General features: G+C 45.8%; 1 protein-coding gene and 1 long non-coding RNA gene across 3 annotated transcripts; one reads left to right on the top strand and one right to left on the bottom strand.

The window, feature by feature from the left end:
- Nucleotides 1-2862: 2862 nt before the first annotated feature.
- On the bottom strand, nucleotides 2863-10237 carry TENT5A (terminal nucleotidyltransferase 5A). Of its 2 annotated transcripts, XM_085541950.1 has the most exons (4): nucleotides 10097-10237; nucleotides 9842-9972; nucleotides 8684-9168; nucleotides 2863-7847 (listed from the first exon to the last, which is right to left on the bottom strand). In XM_085541950.1, the coding sequence occupies exons 2-4, from the start codon at nucleotides 9846-9848 to the stop codon at nucleotides 7068-7070; spliced, it is 1272 nt and encodes a 423-aa protein (XP_085398076.1). In that variant the 5' UTR covers nucleotides 9849-9972; nucleotides 10097-10237; the 3' UTR covers nucleotides 2863-7067. The 2 variants fall into 2 exon arrangements, with proteins under 2 accessions (XP_085398076.1, XP_015714498.2); XM_015859012.3 differs by lacking the exons at nucleotides 9842-9972; nucleotides 10097-10237 and adding an exon at nucleotides 9341-9503.
- Nucleotides 10238-10326: 89 nt separating this feature from the next.
- Nucleotides 10327-20070, top strand: LOC146761501 (uncharacterized). The gene is made up of 2 exons (XR_014944192.1): nucleotides 10327-11433; nucleotides 19574-20070. It is a non-coding gene; the product is annotated as an uncharacterized LOC146761501 (long non-coding RNA).
- The last annotated feature ends 573 nt before the right edge of the window (nucleotides 20071-20643 follow it).

Genomic DNA, 20643 nt, shown 5'->3' with positions numbered 1-20643 from the left:
ACTTCTGACTTCCTGTTGCAGGCATCTCCCATCATCTTTGTTCAAACAGCAGGAGGGTAACTAGACGTACACACCAGAAGCAATAAGCTAGATATCTCCAAAACATAATTATATAAAACAACTACTTTTGCTTTAGTTTGATTTTAGAAAGGACTCAGTTCTACATCTTGCATGGGAGAAGCTGAAGAGGAGTAGGTCTTTGGAGGTTTAGACATTGAGGCTTGTATTTTTTAAAGCTGGCCTGTATTTTTCCATGCTTAGCAAGACAAACTTAATAACCAGGAGAACAGTTCATCCAAAAGAGTTGTCAACCTCCAAATCCAAAAGGGCGAGCATGTTTAGGCCTACTACCCTCTTGACAAGAAGATATTTATGCCTGTCAAGCTGTTGTTAAAGGAATGTAAGGGACCTTTTAGCCCTGAAGGAAAACTGTTTTGAACACAATATTTAAGTGTGTATTTGGGATGAAGTTTTTCAACCAAAACAACATAAGAGGAAGATTTTCTGACATGTACCTGCATTGCATATCCTGATTTAGTAGACCTTTGAAGGGTTAGCATTTCTTGTCTAAAAGTGCAGATTTTGATTCTGTCCTCCTGTTCCTTTTGTAAGGATTAGGGTCCCACACACAGAGCTGCCTGTAACATGCTTCTGCAGTATTTTAAGGTTTACCTGCAAGACTACACTAGATGTAATCACAGAATCCCAGAAAGGATTGGGTTTTAATGGTCCTCTGGGCCCACCTGCTCCAGTCCCTGCTCATACAGGGACACCTAGAGTAGGCTGCCCAGGTATAAACCAAGCCAGCTTTTGAAAGTCTCCAAGGACGGATACCACTATCTCAATGCAATGGCTTATAGCTACAGACTGTGCTCTGTCTATGAGCATGTAGCCATTCACACTGAATTTTACTAAAAGTAATAATAAAAAGGGAGGAAGTTGTGGTATTTTCAGGAAAGTATGACTGGATCCACACAAGCATTTGGGAACAAAGCTTATGCAACTTTGCTACAGAAATCTCAGCAGAGGCTTCATACGGTTTTCCCAAGAGCAGGTTTATAGTACTGAACTCAGTATTATCTACTTACTGTCTTTCAGGGATTCCACATACATTTACTAGAGGATGCAGGGTTGATTTAGATGATGCTCATCTTCATTCCTGGGCAAAGAGGCTCCAGACGATTGTTCATTTTTAAAAGCAATAAAATAAAAATGTGTCGCTGCAGAAAAAACTGCAGACTGCTGCTTATCTTTCAAAGTGACAGCTCCTCTGATTACATTCATTTTAGCAGAGCACAAAGATTTGAGCCGTTTCTAAGCTCTTAATTTAAACTATTAACATAGTCTCCCATTGACGCGGCAAGTCAGGTGATTAAGGGTCTCACACCCTCATTTTGATTTCCCTCTTCTGCAGTCCCCAGTGCTCCTCCCTCCTTAAAAAAAATCCAACCTACTAAAACACAGCATTCAGTTGGTTCTGTGTCCGTCATAGATCATATTCCTCCTCTGTTTGGGAAAGGGGGGAGTCTCCACATTCCCAATACTCAACTGGCATTCATCTCCCCACCCTACCCACACCTCCCCCCATCCCCAAGGAAAAAAAAAAAAAAAAGCCACAGAGAAACTCCAAGGGCAAGAGAATTCATTCAGGCTTGGGTTTTGAGAGGCAAATGTCAAAAGACATTTGAATATAGATGGTTTCCAGTCCTCCAGTTACCACTTATGTCTTCAGGCATTGCAGGCACCTCTGCCAGACTGCCTAAAATACTTCAGAACTGAGCAATTTAGCAGGAGGAAGCACTGGGCCACGTCCTCCTGCCATTCCTTGCAGCACCATGGAAGGACAAGGCGGTAGGGATGCAGAGCGCGTCCTCCTCTGGCTGCATTGCTCAGCCTCAGCTGGCTGGGCTCTCAAAGGAGGCACTGTGCAAGTGCCCAGCGCTGGGTGAGGGGGCTGCTCCTGCGCCTGGATAAACGAGCAGCCTAGCAGCTTGTTTATTTGTTTGTTTTTCTAGGGGAATACAGGTTCACTCATCATTACAATAAGCACATTGAAGCAAGCACTTAGCAGGCGCTAACTCTTCCAAGCCCGGAGTAGTGAATGAATGAGGCCAGTAAAAGCTGCATAGTGCAGTCTTAGTTGATGTTTTTCAAATTTGGGCCAGACTGAGGCACCCTGGTTTAAAAAGTGTTGCCGTGAGCATTGTAAATTAATATTTTATATTCCCTTGAAGTGCCTTTGGAGGAAATTAGCCTTCATTACAGAAGCATCTCCCCTGTAAACATAGCAAATACCTCTACTGACAAGGACAGCACTGTAGGGCAGGCAAGGAGAGCAAACATTGAGTCTGGGGAAGAATTGGACTGATTCAGCAGCTGCATCCAGTGGGTAGGCAAATCCCTGCTCCCAAGCTGCAGCACTCATGCTTCTGCTACAAAAGGACCCATATTTCTATCCAGGGAGCAGCACCCGTAGCCCTACAGGGCTACTGAAACATCAAGACCCTTGTGCGGCTACCAGCAGAGTGCTTCACTGTCCTGAACTACCAGACATCACAAGGAAATTTTGGTCACACTGCCTAAACCATAAAGACAGCAAGAGTATTCAAGGCTTCAGAGCTCTGACACAGCCTGACAAACACTACACTGGTTTTGGCGCTGATGGGGAGGTTTCTCCACAGCTCAGTAAGCCCAACTGAGTTGAGGTAAGCTTCTAAATATGGATTGCGCTCCCATCAGAAAGCAGCCCAGTGCTTCTCTTCCCAGCAAAGCGCTGCTCTCATACTTTTTTGATGAAAGCAAGTTGGTATTCACCAGGAACAAGCCAGAGCTATTTCAGACATGGAAGACAGAAGACACAAATCAATAGAAAAAAATAACTTCTTTTTATTTACAAAAAAAAATCCAAATATTGGATGCTGTAAACAAAATTCACAATCTGTTCCCTCTAGAGTCTGTTTTCCATCAGCTCTTTTTCTTTCTCTGACAACGCCTATAGTCAAAATGTTCCAAAAGAGCAATCCAAGGAGCAGTTTGCTGCAACAGGATGCCTTGCAGAAGGCAACAGTTGTAAGGAAATCTGAGGGAAAGCAAATCTGCACAGACTCCTACAGACTGCAGGAGCCTGCAGTGCTTCGGCCAAGCTGTCTTGAAATTTGCAGGCTTTTTTTTAATTATTTATTTTTTTACTATTTATTTTGTTAGCAAACCATTATTACAACAGCAAAACAGTACACTGATTTCCTTTCTCGCAAGGGAAACTCTCTGCATAAAGAAAACCATACAAAAGAATATATTCAAATAGGAGCTGAATATGCAGTTACAGTTTTTCCTTTCCTGTGCAGTTTTATCTAACACACTTCATTTTCTCAATTAAAAAAACAAAAACAAAACAACAAAAAAAACAACCCCAAAACAACAGAAACCATAAAACAAAACCTTTCTTTGAACTGGTTGGAGCTTCTGACACAATGCAACATAATGCAAACCAAACATTAAGTAAGAGGTGTTTCGAAGATCTGTGTGAAGGCCTTTGTGCAAGACAAAACAAAAATATTTAAAGTAAGTGCAATAAAGCTAGAAAAAAATATCTTTTTGGTCTTCTAACTGCCCTTCTATTTTTGGAAGGAGTGTTCTTGCTCTGTGGGGACAGCTACATCTATGAAAAAGTCCAATTTCAAAGCTCTCAGTTGTTTCACGATAGCTCCACTGAACCAAGTTTAGCTCCCTCTTGGTTAGCAATAAATTCAGCTGCAGCACAAACAGTTTTACTGTAATCAGGTCAACGTTTTTAATCAGTTCAGCTCTTTAAAAGGGGCACTGTCTCTTGCAGCAAGTTGTAGCCCTGAAGCTGATTGGATGAGAAAAATGAAATCTACAAAGCAAGAACGCAGTTGTTAACTTTAAAAATATCAGTGTAATGAAGGGCAGGAGGGGGGGAAACAGTTTCAAGAAGTCAGACTTTATGAAGAGGAAGGTGTGCAAACCGCAGGAATAAACCAGCTTTGAAAAGGGGTTCTTATTTAACTCTTGGCCTGAGCTCACGCCTTCTTCCCACCTCTAACACCGGGCACCTTTTAAACTCCCGTCACAGATACAACAAAGCTCCACCAGTTCCACCACTTGCTCATTAACATATGCAAAACAGATCCAGAATACCTATATAATACATATAAAAACATATTATATATGTATCAAAATGCAAACGCTGAAAGGTGCAGTTTAGCTCAGAGCCCTGCTGCATGCACTATAAGGTAACTAGCTGCTGTCAATCATAAAAACACAAAATTTGAGCGGAGAGGAAGAAAATCAAAACTTTCTTCTAAGCAATGGAAAAAGGGTCCTTCAATGGAAAGAAAAAACAAAAAAAAACCATTGTGTCATGTACTATCAGCATTCTGTGGCTGTGGCACCGCTATAGATTCTCAGCCCCCTCAGAAGAGCGGATGACTCATTCATTTGCTGCAAATAGTTGCGGGGAGAGAAGACATACCACATTACCAGCTGATCCTATTTCCCCAGCCCTCCCCGTGCTTCCGCTAGGAACCTTCCTCGAGCTGCCGGCAATGCAACGCTTTGGCCAGCACCTTACAGCTCCGCCAGCAGACACGGGCCCCGGCCTTTAAAACGGGCCCTGCTCTGGCCTCAGAAAGGAGGAAGGCCTCAAGGGGGGAGGAAGGGTTGGTGGGGACAAGGTCTCTGAGCAAACACAGCAAAGGGCAACGAAACAGATTGTACATTTCCTGAAGAATTCACAGGGAAGGTGCTTCTGTAAACAAATCAGGTTCCTGCTAGATTGCCTTCAGAGTTAAAAGTACAAAGCGCGACAAAAATAGATGTACCTTAGTAGCTCTGTAGGGAAAACACAACCGGGACACAAGTCCTGTCCTCTCTAGCCCCTGCCTCCACAAACATGAGACCATGCAAAGATGCACAGTTTTCTCTCAAAACCCTGAACTCCCTTTTCTTTCCCTCCCCTGCCCTCCACCCCTCAGTAAAAAATATTTGCAAAATATCAGAGTCAAGTGTCATTTAGTTATCAGGGTTCCAAAGCCCAACAAAAATCTAAACACCCTTAGGGATGGCACTGAATTGAAAACAACAGCAGAGGTTTCATTTTCCCCCTGCTGGTCTTTTGGAAGAGGAAATGAAAGTGAATAGGTATTGTTCCAATGTAAAGTGATTCCATTTAAATAAAGTACAGTACTGAACTTGTAAATGCAGTGTGACAACCAGATCAAAGATGTTTAATATTTGCATAAAAATATATATATATTTTATATATATATATATATAAAATATAATTTTAAGCAATCGTGCAACTCTTAAAAAGGGTTCATTTCGCATTTACTAAATTCTAGTGGTCCTGGAATGCATCACGCATCCTATTAAAATACTCCTTTAAATATTAACAATTAGTGTTCAAATCTCCAACTAATACAATATCCTTTAGCTGTCAGGGGGTTTAAATAAACCTATCTTTGATCCACGTTCCACTGAATTACACATAATGGAGGTATGCAGTCACAACATTAGTGGGTTAAATGTCAAAATGGCATTACAGTACAAAACAGTTTAAAAAATAAAAAAAAAAAATTAAAAAAAAAGATCAGCTAGTCATATGTTTCCCCATTTGTGGAATTATTATGGCTCACAAGCAATCCACTGAATTACTGTAATCCTTGTTCTTGCAACCAAAGACATTATCTGAATCCCACCATAATCCTGACTGGTTCATTTACTCCAGATTTCCCAGGTGTGGGTTAAAAATTCACTGCAAAGTGCCCACTGTCCTATGACATCCTGTTGCAAACTGGAAAACACATAGTACTTTATTTAAACATTCCTTAATTGCTACATTTTCCTAGACCACATTAATATATATTGTGTGTGTGTATATATATAGATAGATATACACATATAACATGTACATATATACACACACAAACATATATACACACATACACACACGTACCTAGGATAATAGCACACTGACAGAACATTTACTCTATACAAGTATTTGCCAAGAAAAAAAATAGGGCATTTCCTCCACCACTTATTCACAAGCTTATGGTTGGTTTTGCTTTTAATCCTTGTGTCCCTGATAAAACAAAATGTATGGTTAAACCACAAAACTAGATTTTTTTCTCACTTCAAATCTTATGAAGGCATCAGGCACTTTTGATTACTATTGGTGTGTACAAATATAGCAACATCTTTTTTGTTTGTTTTATATATATATATATATATATATATATTTATATATATATTCTACTGTGTCTTCTTTGCTCAGATAACTTATTTGTGAAATCTTTGGTCCTTGAGCATACTTAGTTTGCCACAGCTGTTCTCCCTGCATTCTCACATGTTAAAAATGGGAGGCACACACACACAGCTGGAAATAATGGACTTTGTCATCATACGTGTTTCCGTTTTTCTAACTGTACCAATCTACTACTGTTCATTTGGAGCAAGCTGTTTCTGATAAAGCATTCTCTATTCAAGCAAGCTATACATTCTACACTGTCAATCCATAGACGGCACTTGCTGCAAGCCCCAAATGCAGTAATTCCAATATACATTTTAATTCAGCTTATCTCTGCTTTATGCCTCTACTTTTAATTCCTGAATATATATATAGAATTGTATTTTAAGATTTTATTTTTTTTGTTGGTTTTTTGTCTCTTTCATATTCTCCCTTTTGCAGATCCCATTCTACAGTAAGAATAAAAACAAAAGAAATAAGGCTTTCCCACCTTCTCTATGCCAAAGCTATGGGAGCAGATACTGCCAACCCATATTGTCATCAAGCATTCCTCCCTCACTTATCTCAGGGGAAGCTGGTTGCTTTTAATGACAGGCCTCTTGTGCTCTGGGTAGGATCCAATTATTTTGGGGTTCTTTCTAGATCATGCTCCCATTGTTTATTAGAAGAACCACAAGCTTTCACCAAGCTTGGAAACCAGAGCAGATCATCATTGCACAAAGCACCCCATTTCAAAGGGGCGCATTGCCCCTTTCTACGCATTAGAAAAGGTTCTCCCCACCGGGACTACTAATTTAGATCCTTAATTACAGGGCAGCCAGGTAGAGTACGTGTGCTGCTGGCACGGGAACACCGTCTGCACCTGGGCAATATAGTAATTGCTGAAGTTGGCATCTGCTACGTATGGGGCTGGCTGGTAATAGCAGGTGACATTGGCCACATTGGGGATGATATTCTGCTCGGCTAGGACCCGGATGGCCAGCATGGTGATCAGATTCAGCGTCTGTCTCCTCTCATGTCCCATCAGGCATACTGTGCTTTCGTTCACCACACCGTGAAGGGTCATGAGATAGTCATACTTGCGGTCCTCTAATCCCACAAAGTGGTTCTGCAAGTAGGACTCCAGCTTTCTCTGCTGTTCTCCAATGTCTGAGAAGTCAATGAAAAACCTCGAGCACATGTATCTCTGCAGGGACTTAATCTCGGATTCAGAGGCAGCCCTAAAGCCCCTTACCAAAAGGTTGCAGTACTTCAGCAAACCGCCTCCTCTGATCTCTTCAGGGTTTCTAGTAGCAATGATCTTGTTGCAGAGGTGATCAAAAGCTTCTTGGAAATCCCCATAGACGCTCTCACCGATGATGGTCGGGTGAAATGTCTCAGTCATCGGATTCTCTGAGCATTCATAAAAAAGCAGCAGGGAGTCCAGCTTGATTTGGAAGGAATCAACACTGAATTCAAACTGCCGCCTCAGAGAGTCCACAAACTTCAGCTCCACATTCTTGCCACTGTTGTTGGACAAGGAGATGAGACTCCACCGGTCGGAATCATTGCATACTTTGACCATTTTCTGCACGTAAGCTTCCTACAATTGGAAAGAGAATATGAGCAAACCCCTTTGCAGCAGCCACTTCCCATCTCCACCCAGCCCTAGCAGTGCATGAAAGGAGCTTGCAGGTAGGGACCGGAGGGGACACGACATAGTAGCACTGTCACTGCACAAGGATGACACGGGGATGTCCTGTTGGGGCTGTCGTGCAAGAGAAGTCCTTGGCACCTCCGCTTCTTTCAAGCACTTCTAAATACATCTGCATGCAAACCCGAGGGTGAGCATGCCAAATAGCCTTGCACCCACACTCAAAAGGTCACTGCTATTATATCTTTTTTTTTTTTTTTTAAACAGTTTCCCACTTCCCTTCCCCAATATAATAATAATAATAATAAAACAACAACAGAACATTTAGCAAATGTTCCCTCTCTTCAACCCCGTTCTTTCAGTGCAGCTTCTGCACTGCCCCTCTGAAAAAATCTCAAAGGCATTTGGCACGCAGCCTTAATGAACTGGAATGGGCTGTCAGCGGAGACGGAGCACCGCCCGGGCACTGAGACATACAGCGAAGTGAGCAAGAGCCAGCGGCAACCTCCTGCTCGCCTCGGGTTTGGTACAACGGGCACCGCACCACCGGGGCATCCGGGCACGCCGGACGACTCAACGCTCCCGGCAAACTAAATGGTTCTGAGGAAGGAAAGCCGAGGAGCACCGGCCAGGGCACCCTCCTGTAAGCTCAGCTTTCAAAGGTGGGGGGCAGTGTCACCCGTGGGTGTCGGGTGGGCACGGACGCGGTGCCCCGCACGCCCCGCTCGCAGCAGGCGCTACACCTGCGGGCTCCGCACGTTCAATGAGCAGCTCTTCGGGCTTACCTTGAGGGTGAGCGGCGTGATCTTCTCCTTATTCACCCCCTCGGGCAAGAAATCCAAGAGGCAGTCCAAGACCACGTCTTTCACAGTCTGAAATTCGGCTTCCCCTTTGAGGTCGGCGCAGAAGATGAGATCCAAGTCCTTGTAGCCCAGGCCGCTGTCCTGGTGCAGGACGTGGCTGGCGGCGGAGCCGTTGAGCCGCACGTCCCGCAGCCCGATGCCCTTCTCCTCCAGCCGGCTCCGCACCACCTTGACGATCTGCCGGGGCTGCATGGCCAGCGTGGGGAAGTTGCCGCGGCCGTGGATGGGGATGGTCTCGCTGAGGATGCGATCCAGCCGCTGCACTTGCTCCCAGCTCAGCACGTTGCAGTGCGCGCTCTCGCAGCCTCCCGCGTAACCCCCGCCGGCCTTCTCATCGTCCGCCATGGTGCGCGGCCTCCGCGGGCTGCCCGGCCCCGCTGCGGCTCCTCGCTGCCGTTCCTCTGCGCCTGGCAAGAGAGGAAAAGCGAGCGGTGAGCGACGGCAGCCCCCCGACCCCGGGGCGCCGGGGGCACAAACCCGCGGCTCAGGTTAAAAAGGGGAAAAATATATATATATAGCTATATATACAAAAATAAAATGAACGAGGGAGAGGCGGTGCGGGCAGGGGGAGAGCCCGACCTGCGGAGCCGCCGCTGCCCTCGCCCCCCGCCGGGGCTGAGGCCGCCCCGCGCCGTCGGTGAGGCCACCCCGCGCCGCCCCGCTCGCAGCCGCCGTCTCCGGAGCTTTCGTAGTTCTGCCGGGGAAAGGTCCCCAGTAGTTTTTATACGGGGTTTCTCCTCTCTTCCGGGGCTCCGAGTCACGGCGGCCGCGTCCCGCCCCCTCCATCTGCATGGCCGGCCTCGCCGGTGCCCCCGGCACGCCCACCCCGTGCGCACCCACGGACGGCCCCGCGGCTCGGCGCGGCTCGAGTCCTGCGCGGTTTGGCACCGCGCGGCGTAGAGCTGCGCTGTCGCCCTCCCAGCCGGCTCTGGCTGCTGGCCGAGGGGGCAGGCAACAAGTGTACCCCCTCCGCGGGCCGGCGGGGCAAGGTGCGCGCCCACGGCTGCCAGGCATTCCCTTCTTATTATTAATGATTCCCAATTTTCAACCCCCTTCACCGCCCCCGCGGCGTTCCCTTACGCTCCATGCGCAGCCGGCTCCGTAGTACAGCGCCGGAATGCGGCTCGGAGATGCGCGCTGCCCGCCGCGATTTTCAGAGCCTTTGGAAGGGGGAGATCCCTCGGAGCGCTTTAACGGGGGGGCGAAGCTGCCTGTAAAGTGCGGTGATAGCGGAGGAGGGAAAAATATTTAAAACATATCTATAATTTTAATATATACATATTTTTAATGCTCAAATTTTCAATTTTAATAATACGTGAATTTCCTGGTTTTCACCTGCTCCGGGTGAAACACACGCTATCCGATCCCCTGCAGGGCCGCGACGCGCACCAAGGCCTCCTGCGCCCCCCGCGCAGCGCAGGCGCAGGTTGCGCGGAGAGAAAGCGGCTGCGGGGGGGGGGAGAGAGGGGGGAGAGGATGGAGGGGGGGTGTGAGGGCGTTGCGTCACCGCTCGGGGCTTCGTGACGCGCGATGCATGGGGCCAATGGGGGCACCCGGCCCTATGACGCGCTGCCGCCCCGAGCGGGCGCTCTGCCAACCTTGGGGGAGGGGGGGCAAGGGGGAGGAATGAAGACAGCGACCCCCTTCCGCTTTCTGTCCCCCCCGCGCCAGGGGTGGGGTTGACGTGCGGCTGCTGTGTCCGCCTGGCACCGTGCGTGCCCCGAAGCGGGCGAGCAGGCATGGTGTCTCCCACCCTACAAAGCCCCGAGGGCGCGCCCGGTGCCGCTGACCCCCGGTACCACCACGGCTCGCAGCCGTGTGACAACGGCGCCCCCTGCCGAACTGCGAGCGCTGCAGGGAGCACACAGCCGTGCAGAAGCGTTTGGCTTCCCGGCAGCTCCACGGCAGGATTTGGGGTGTTCTGGGAGTAAGGACTCGAAAAGTGCGAGCTGCAGCCCGCGATCTCCTTCTGTCCCTACCCTGGGAACTTTGCGGAGCCATTGCTGTACTGGAAAGCCCTGGACCTGCTGGAAAGTGAGAGGCGCAGAGAATGGTGCGGAGTTGTGTGCCAAGGCAGTTATTAAAAGGAGAAAAAAAAAGAAACAACACAAAAGCAGGAAGCTTTTAAAATCGAGATGTGTGTGTACACATGAACTCAGGCTGAAAACGGGAGTGCTCTATCTTATATCCGCTGGTGGGGCCTGCCAGCCATTAAAACAAACATGCTAAGAGGGGCAGTGGCAGCCTGCTGAAGGCTTCTGGCCTCCCAGCGCCCCAAGGCCCTGGAGCCACGGCCTCCCTGGGTCCAAGGGCCCAAAGGCAGCCTCGTATTGTAGGAACCATGGGGGCCACAGCACCACCAGCCTGGGCAGGGCCCTGTACTTCACCCAGGAGAACCACCAAGCACAGTGGCACCTGTGTTCATCTGCCAGAGTGATTGCTGGCCCTTGGCCATAAGCCGGCTGGCAGGTCATGGGGCCAGAGAGCTGTCCCAGGAGGGATCCGAGCTGCCCCCTTATTCAAATTTAAACCAGGCCATCCCTGAGAGTTGGAGCAAGGACTGGCTAGTGAGAAGCAGCATTTAATTTGACTTCCCAGCATGTGGCAGTGAAACTTTAGTAGCATTAATTATAGCAACACCACAAAGTGTATTGGTGTGTTTATACTGGCCGGTAAGTTTTAATGCTATTTTATATGCATCTTATTTCTTCTTCAAAGTTGTTACTGCTTGCAAACTTCAGAAGGAAGATAGGCAGAAGCTCATTCTGGAGAACACCGCTGTGGTGAAGGAACTGTAGGAGCAACACTTTTCAGTTCAGAAAGATACATTGTGACTGATCCTGGTGATGCTCCAGCTAATAAACGCATTAATTCAGCTCATGAATGTGCACTGTGCCTTTAATAACAAATGAGTATTTGTTGAAGGAAAGGGTTTTGTTACTTTTAATGACCAATGTGAGAAGAAATTCTTTGACAGCATTTGCGTGGGATTACTCATGCAGGCAGTTTGCATTGCCCAAGTGGTTAATAGGAAGGTAAGATGTGCGGCATGAACTCTGCCTTCCTGTAAGTCTGCACCAAATTGCTCAGTTGATCCCTTCACCCCAGCAGTGTTCTCCTTCTTGCTCCAGAACAAAGGAAGATTAACAGTGCTGCATTTCTGTGTGTGTTTGTGTGCGCTTGGCTGAAAGTCTTTGCTGTGAGCACTGCTGTGCAAAACCAAACAGACTTTCCAGATAGATTCTGCTGAATGGAGGAGTTATCTGTGTTTTCTTGATCGAAGTCCATGCAGGTTGCCCATAACGTCATTCTGGTTCCGTTTTGCCCACTACATGCTACCCAGAATAGGAACATGCATTCTTTGGATGGGGAAAAGAAGGAGGGAGGGAGGGAGGGAGTGAGGGAGGGAGAGAGGGAGGGAGGGAGGGAGGGAGGGAGGGAGGGAGGGAGGGAGGGAGGGAGGGAGGGAGGGAGGGAGGGAGGAAGGAAGGAAGGAAGGAAGGAAGGAAGGAAGGAAGGAAGGAAGGAAGGAAGGAAGGAAGGAAGGAAGGAAGGAAGGAAGGAAGGAAGGAAGGAAGGAAGGAAGGAAGGAAGGAAGGAAGGAAGGAAGGAAGGAAGGAAGGAAGGAAGGAAGGAAGGAAGGAAGGAAGGAAGGAAGGAAGGAAGGAAGGAAGGAAGGAAGGAAGGAAGGAAGTAAGGAAGGAAGGAAGGAAGGAAGGAAGGAAGGAAGGAAGGAAGGAAGGAAGGCAAAAACTGTTGACTCTCCATCTGTTTCTGTCAGAGCTTCAACTCAGAAGCAGTGGCAGCAGGGCAGGAGATGGAGGAAGCTGCCTGGGGGCTTTGGTTTGGGACATCCAAGTTTTGCCTGTGTCCCCATTCCGCATGTTCTCTCACTTGTTTAAATGAAAGGAACAGGGTTTGCAGTCCATGACTGCTCTACCAACACAGCCAAGGCACAAATGGATGGACAGACAGTCAGGGGATTCACCCTTGAACAGCAGTGCCACTTGAGGCACAAAACTAGTGTTAATTCAGCCAGAGGTGTTTGCTTTCATTAAGAACATGACAAACATCAGTCTCATCATCCTGTATTAAAAGTGACAGCCTTCTGCCCAGGGATGATTTAGCAGAAATAAAGACATCCAGAGAGAGTCAGAGAAGTCTAAAAACCTCCTTAAGAAGTTTAGAAGGAAGATGTAACAAAATGTTATCCCTGCCATGTCACAAAAACTTTTGCAATATAACTTCATGTAGAGCCCAGGGACACTTAAAACGTTAAAAATTGCTTTCTGCTTCCTAAAGGTACAAAGATGGAGCTGGGCAGCAGTCACCTGCAAAATTAATTGTGCTGGCACCCAATTTCCTTGCTGGAAATGAGATTATTCCTAGCTGTTTTCCATTCAGTCAACACACAGATTTCTCAGCTCACCTTTAGATACACATTTCTGGAGAGTTTAGGCCACCATGTCCTTCTCTTCTCTCCACTTCCCTAAGGGAGGCAGCCTTCATCCTTCTGCCTCCATATCACAGGTGGACAGCCAGCAACATGCAGAGCTGGGTGAGAGGACATCAGCCTCTAAGACATCAGTCTCTAAGATGAGGAGTTCAGAGCACTTCCAACTTAGCTGGGAAAAGACTTTCCTTAGCAAAGTGACTAATCATACTTTTGACAATAGAACAAGACATCATACTTTCAAAGTAAGGTCTAATACCCAGATGTCTATAATAGACATACCTGCAAGCCTTTCTGAACCTTTATTCATTCATCTTTTTCCCCAGAACTAATCTAGGTAAAGCTTGAGCTTGGTTTGGTTTTGCTTCATTGTATTCTTAGAAGAGCATTCAAGCCTGATTATAAAACTCTTTTCAAAGACTGTATAAAAGAACCCTCTAATACCTTATATTTTATTGCCAACGTTTATTTCCATATGTGATACCAGTAAAAATTATTACATCTTATAATGGAAAGGCCTGTTGTAAGAATTAGTACTGGAGTTAGCATTGACTATTGTATACTCAACACTTAAAGCCCTTTGAATGAAGTGAAAATCAGAGATCTCTAGGAAATAATCTTTTCTAAGATAAATAGAAGAAATATTTGTGCTTTGAAAGTACTGCAGTCCTATTAGTTTTGTTTTCCTTCTGCCAGTTTTTACTGGAAAGATGTTTTACTCATCCTGGGAAAAATGTCAGTGTTTGGACCAAATGCTGTGTTGTTTTGAAAAGGTGTAGTTTAGAGCAGGCCAAATTAGCAGATTTTTCTGCTGAGCCTGCCAGAAGCTTTTTGCAACTCTGCTGAGAAAGTGCGTGTTAAATGGAATAGCAATGTTCAACACGTGCATTGTTGCAGCAGCTGCAGGCCAAGTTGGAGATTGGGGCACCAAGCCGCTCATCGAACAGAAGTCTCCCACTTCACCTAAATTGCTCATAGCCTAAACAGAGCAATATCTTTTATCGTAGTACCACCAGCATTTGCACCCGGAGGAAGAATCGTTTGGGTCACCTGTTGCTTGGAAATACTGGCCCTGGGGATCTGAATGCAATTAAAATGAGTTATCCAGCTGCACCTGTTCAGCTGGGAGCCAAGGATAAGCCTTTCTTCTCTTCAAGTGGCCACGTTTTTCATCTCTTGATGAGCCTTGAAAGCTTCAGTCCTCTGCCCACATGGGAAAAGCAAAACCCCATGTTTCATGACTCACGCATTCATGCAATCCCAGTTGCATATGACTGATAGGATTGTATGCTGATCTTACTTTTCCACGTTTTGTTTATCCTACAGTGGTTTAAGCTCTTGTGGGAATACTCCAGTGGATTTCACCATTCTGTATTTTCTTCAAGAGATATGGAGAAACATGTCATTTTCATTTTATTCAAACTGTTCTGCATTTGGAGCAGTGATATGCAGCAGGAAAACACAAAACATGAAGTAACAAAGATGGGGTTAGCATTTTTTTTTTTTTTCAGAAGGAATTGGTTTTGCACTCAAAGCTATAATTTAGTTTTACCTGCTGTCTTACCAGATAGCATCACTGTCACATGTGTGTCTCCTGATGGATTTTGGGCACATTTCAGTCTTGATAAAGGTTTATAAGTGCAGGAAACTCCTGAAGAAAGTGTCTTTCATTATCTACTTATCTTCACTTTTACAAATGTGTATGGTGTTTCTAGTTGGGGGGCCGTGCTTATTAAATAGAATGGGCTTGCTCACACTAATATCCTTGGTGCACATTGAAATTACATTTATTTCTAAGGAGGCAATTCTTGGCAGCTATCAAAAGGTAAGATACACACATTCAGTGTTCATTCTGTTTAAACCTGCTAAATTTTCCAGGCAATATCCCATACCTTGCCCAAGCTGACTAATGCAGGTAGTGGGCTGTTGTGGAAAGAAGGAGCCAAAAGGTCTTTTTACAGCTGCACATACACCAACAACTAACACCAAACTGTTATCACTAGATTAGAATAGCTTCTGATCATCTGGAGTAGTATGAATGTTCCAGGCCTTTGGGCTGGAAGCAAAGAATCAGAGTGTCTTGAAGACAGATGAATGAAACCTGATATTTTAGGGCTCTGCAAGTAGAGCTGCACTCTAAACACTGAACAGTAACAGACCAAAAGGATGTGAGATTCCTGGTCCAAGGAAGCAAGCAACTGGAAGTTACCACAATCTATTTGTGCATCCTAGGAGAGACAAAGAAGCTTTCTGGTAACCCCAGCGTGCTACCATTTGCAAACCAGTGTGTGTCAAACACCCTAGCCAGAAATAAACTTCCTGTTGCCCATGAGGTGCCACTGTGCTGGATTAGTATTCATATACATAGTATTAGTAATGGTGTCTTAGCATTCCCAAAGTTCACAGAATCCTATCTAGTCTGAGGTTTGCAGGGGCTTCTGAGACCATCTGGTCCAACCCCCGTCCAAGTAGGGATACCCAAAGCAGGATGCCCAGGCCCCCCCACATCCAGGTGGCTTTTGAAGATCTCTTAGAATAGAGGCTCCATCTGGGTGGCCCCCAGCATAATTGCAGGTAGTCAGTAAGGATATGCTCTTAATCTGTTTTGTGTATTTCTCAATGTCCAACCAAACTATAACCCAAAAGCAAGAGGACACCCCATTTCTGTTTTATTTCCTTCATCCTTTCTTTCTCCACCTCCTGACACAGATCATTTCCAGCTGTCCACGTGCTGATGATAGCAGCTGCAGCAAGAACCTGGTTCAGTGCCGCTCTGCTCTCATAAACAGGAATGCAATGACGTACTTTACCAAAGCATCCACCCACAGCTCTCCTTTTTCTTTCATGGATCTCCTTTTCTTGCATGGGAAACCTTGCTCCTCCACACCCTGAACTTATTTGGTGTGCTGGATTCAAAAACTGCCTGAGAAGAGCATTTAGTCGGAGTATAGAGAAAAGAAAAAGGTCAGTTTATCAGTTACATTTAAAAGCAAAAGTAAGGCATTATGTATTATTATTTTTTTTTCCAAGTAGAAAGGGAAGTATATCAGAAATTCAAAAATAAGGCATTTTTTCCCCATACATGATTTTTTCTCCAGGAGCAAGAAAATGCTATAGATCAGTACCTGAAGTGGATTATTATGCATCACTGTGCCCAGTTTCCACTTCACAGAAGGCTCAGGGAGGAAATGGCTCCAGGCTGTGCTACCACTGCTCTTCCTGAGATCCTGTGGGATCCCAAGTGGAGGCAGCTGCATCAAGGGCCCCCATCTCACACTACTGCATGCTGCCACTGATTTCAGTGCCAGGCAAGGCAGAAACCCCAGGACTCCAACCCCTGCTGAGCATCACCTCAGCATTCTTATTACAATGCTCTCCATCATCAATCAGTACCGTTTACTGCTGGGCATCTGCAGCCCACTTTTTGTTCAGAGGGGGCTACAAACCCTTGCTGCTCAGGATGGTAAAGTTGTTTCCCTGCAGAACTATGCTGGAGTATAGCTATCTTCTCTCACCTCTCACCGCTGTGGAGGAGGTCAGAAATCATCCAGACCTAACAGGTATGAGCCTTTCCCAACTGGAAGGCACCAGAGCAGCTCCTGTCTCCGCTCTGGCAAAATTTGGATCCCAGCTGCTAACTGCCCTTTCTCAGAGCAACCCCAGCCACTCAGCTCTGCTGAGCTCAGCAGTAGCCCAGCTGAGCTCTGAGCCATAAGCTGGCTTCGTGCATGGATAAAAATAGTAAGGCACAAATAACTTTTACACTGAAATAGGGGTAATCCTCACATATCCATTCTTTTTCTCCGTGAAGCCCTCAGATATATAAAGGGGCAGAGACTAATGCAAAAATACTCTCAGCCACATCACTACATGGCCATGGTTCTCATTTATTCCTGGACAGGCTTCTTGGGCATGGAAAGTTTCAGGTGGCCTCAGGCAAGGAACACCCCAGAGATTAACCTCAGCCCACCATGGGATTGTAGGAAGGAGCCAAAGCAGGATGGGAGACTTTCTTTCCAGCTCTGATGTTTGAACGTTCCCCATCACAGTGGAAATCTTTAAGACAGCTCATCTGACGTGATGCTGAGCCAAAATATGGAGAACAGTTTGTGAAATTTCATCCTTTTGAAACAGAGCCCTGAGCTTGCCTCCCACTCATACCCAAACCTAATCTTATCCTGAGCAACAGCCTCAGTGCACTCCCCTCTCCTCCTCTTTTCCTTCCCAGGCATTAAGCAGTTTTGTTGTGCATATGCCACTTAGCATGTGAGAGCACAGAGATGTCAATGGACCTATGAGGTGACCTGGTAAATGACAGAGGAGCAAATGGTACATCAATATCACTAGTCCATTTCTTATTTCACTGCTGAGGACCAGTCTCACTTTTTCAGATTATCCCCTAGAGGTTCTTATTTATCAGCATAACATTTGCTTCATTTACCACTGATTTCCAAAGAACAGTTTGCCCAAGAGACCTGCTGTCCTCATGCAGTATCAAAGAAAGATTTATATTTCCCATTCCAAGTGCTGCTCTCATTCAGACTAGAATAACAGAGCAGGGGTTTGGCTCTGAATACATGGAACTTTAGGAAGAGACAATCTGTGCCTGTGAACAGAAGACTCAACAAGCAGCACTGGATTGTTGCTGGAGTAGTATGCAGAAGTCCTCTGTTCAGGAGGATATTGCCTACTGGTTTCTTCCCCACCATCCTGGAGTATCCTCTATGTAGGAGCCCTGTAACTCTGGCCTGCCCACCAAGTGGCCGCCTTATTATTAGAAGGCTCCCCATGTGAGGCACTGCTTCACCAGCCATCAAACGTGGCATTTCATTGCAAGGAACCAGCAGAACATGATTTTGCCTGCTGATCACATCACACTGTGTGCTCGCTTGAGGCAGATAACACATTTCTGTAATTTTACAGCTCTGTAAAATGGCACCTTGATGGCTGTCAAGTAGCACATGCCTTTCATTAGGAATGTGCTTGTTCTATACATAATTCCAGCATTTGCCTTAGATTATGTCATCTGGATAAGTAAACTGGTCAAACTTTAAAGCAGCCAAACCCTGGCAGACAAAGTGGTTCTGTTTTCTTATTAATTGACGCATGCAGCTTTTCATCACTCACTGCCTTCATCATCCTCACTTTGCTCCCACAATACCTTAGCATTTTATAACAAACTGCACCGCCCCTGGATGCACTTGTGGACCAAAGAGGCACAGGTAGCCCCATCACATCCCCACAGCTTCTCTGCACAATGGATCCAGCTGCTGATTGCTTCTGTGCTCACACACCAAGGCAAGAAATTATCCTGTGCCCTGAAAGCACCACACCCAGTCAGTGCCCCGAGCTGAGTGTGAGCAGAACTGCTCTCTCCTAATAGCAAAAAGGAAGCAGTAGGCTGAAAAACGGATGGGAAATGATTTTGCCATTCCGCCTCTAACAACTTGTAATCCCGAACTGATTTGTTTTTAAGAAGTTCTGGCAGTGCTCCAAAGGGCCGCGAGTCCCAGAGATAAGCTATCCATTTCCTCTAGTCTTTTTAACATGGCTGCAGCTGAACTTTTAAGCCAGATCATCCCAATTTACCAGGCATGAGATTATTGCTAGTGTGCAAAAGAGGTAGAGAATTAAAAATAGACTTGCCGGTAGCTGTGAAGTCACTTGATCTAAGGCTTAGTTAGAGGTTTATGTGTCATTTGCAAGTACTCGAGATCCAGAATAGGCTGCTTGGTAAGTCTGTGCTGCCGGGAGCTGTGATGCACAGATTTGACTTATTTGCTTTTCACAAGTCAGCTTCGGATGAAGAGGCATAGAGAAAAATATAAAAATGAAAAAAAAAAAAAAAGGCAGATTTTAGCATGAAGTAGCTGAGTGATTGAGCTGCACGTGATGAAAGCAAGCAATACTTGTAGACACTCAACTCAGCTCAGCTCAACTCAAAATAGTTCTGTGCATGTGTTCAATGCTCTCATACAATGCAGCACAGCAAACGTGCGGCCCATGAAGGCAGAAGTGTTTAAACTCACCTTTGTAGTAATCATGCAAGCAAAATTAAAAATACCCAGTGTTCTACAGGTTTGGGGTTCTGTGTGTATGTGTGCGGTCATGTGCCTGGGTTTGTTTGTTTGGTTGGTTGGTTGTTTTCTTATGTAAAATGCCTCCAGCCTTAGCAGTTTTAGCTGGGGAATTAGTTGAGTAAGGAGGGATTTTAATCAGGCATCCAAAAGGAAGGAAGCAAAGTTCCAGGGTAAGATAATACATGTTTGTCCTTCCAAAATAATATATCATTTTAAGTTAAAAAACAAAACAAAACAAAATAAAGATGCGTTTCTCAAATTATTCCTTACTTTTTCCAGGCTGGATATAATTCTTCCCTTTACCACTGAGCAGACACCATACATCCAAGTGCAGCTCATTCTTCAGTACCTACAAATGAAGAACAGGTTTGCTGTCCTGGAGTGCAGGCCAGACAGACTGCAGACACATGACAGCAGAAGCTGCTCACACCTCCTAATCCCCTCTTGTTCGTTGTTTGTTTTTTGCATGGATGTGTTTTCATTCCCACAGGAAGAGGTGGGACTTACAAGGCAAACAGTGCAAAAGGAAATTTACTTCATGTATCTCTTGTGCTGCTGAAAAAAGACTGTAATTCGGTGCACTTTAGAATACGTTAGCAATTTATCACAAGGCATGTGCAGCTTAATCCTCCTGAAGCTAACTTTCATTCTTCTTGCTAACTAAAAACATCTTTTGGTTGCTGAGATGCCTGAGGTTTTAAAAAGTAGAACTTCCTATTAATCCCAAATAGTACAAATGCCACCATTAAACACCCAGCAGGTGTTCTGCCACTACACATGAAGCATCCAGCCTGGTTTCACTGTTTTAATACCACACAAAGACACAAACCACAAGGAGTTGTGCTGGTTGATGGTACCTGACAGAGGTATGGCACAATGTGCTGAAGAAGTCAATGTGCTGAAGAAGAGCTCAATACTACATTAATATTTAACATTGGTGATCCTACTTCTCATTCTTTAGTTTTTAAGGGCTCCGCTCAATCCCCAAACTCTCCCTCCCTGAGCATCTTCCCAGCTTTGGATCAAAAAGGCAGAACAGGAGTCCTGCTGTGGGGTGACAAGGGAGCTTGGGGAATCATTTCAGGTAGCTCAGCTGAAAATGCCTCCATTGTTTAGCAGTCTGCAGAGCAGCTGAACTCCTTCCCCCATGCCAATGGCCACTCAATGAAATGTGTGCTTTTCATAGACGTAGGTCCGCAAATTTCATCTGGTGTGTAAATATCTAGTAAAAATGAAGCCATTTATAAACACCTCCCCTCCTTCCTCTTCTCCCTCCTGGCTCTACTCCTGAGATATACCTTTTGGCATGGTGAACCCCACCTGTCATTGGCTTAGTCCACATGGCTCCA

This window comes from Coturnix japonica, chromosome 3 (genome assembly GCF_054131305.1).
Source record: "Coturnix japonica strain WE chromosome 3, WE-NBRP24, whole genome shotgun sequence".
Classification (NCBI taxonomy): Eukaryota; Metazoa; Chordata; class Aves; order Galliformes; family Phasianidae; genus Coturnix; species Coturnix japonica.
The sequence above is the reverse complement of the archived record's forward strand: the minus strand, read 5'-3'. Positions and strand labels throughout refer to the sequence as shown.

Excerpts from the sequence above, each read along its gene's own strand:
- TENT5A (XM_085541950.1), bottom strand. Across the intron at positions 7,848-8,683 it reads TCACGCCGCTCACCCTCAAG|GAAGCTTACGTGCAGAAAAT; the intron begins GTAAGCCCGAAG and ends TTCCAATTGTAG.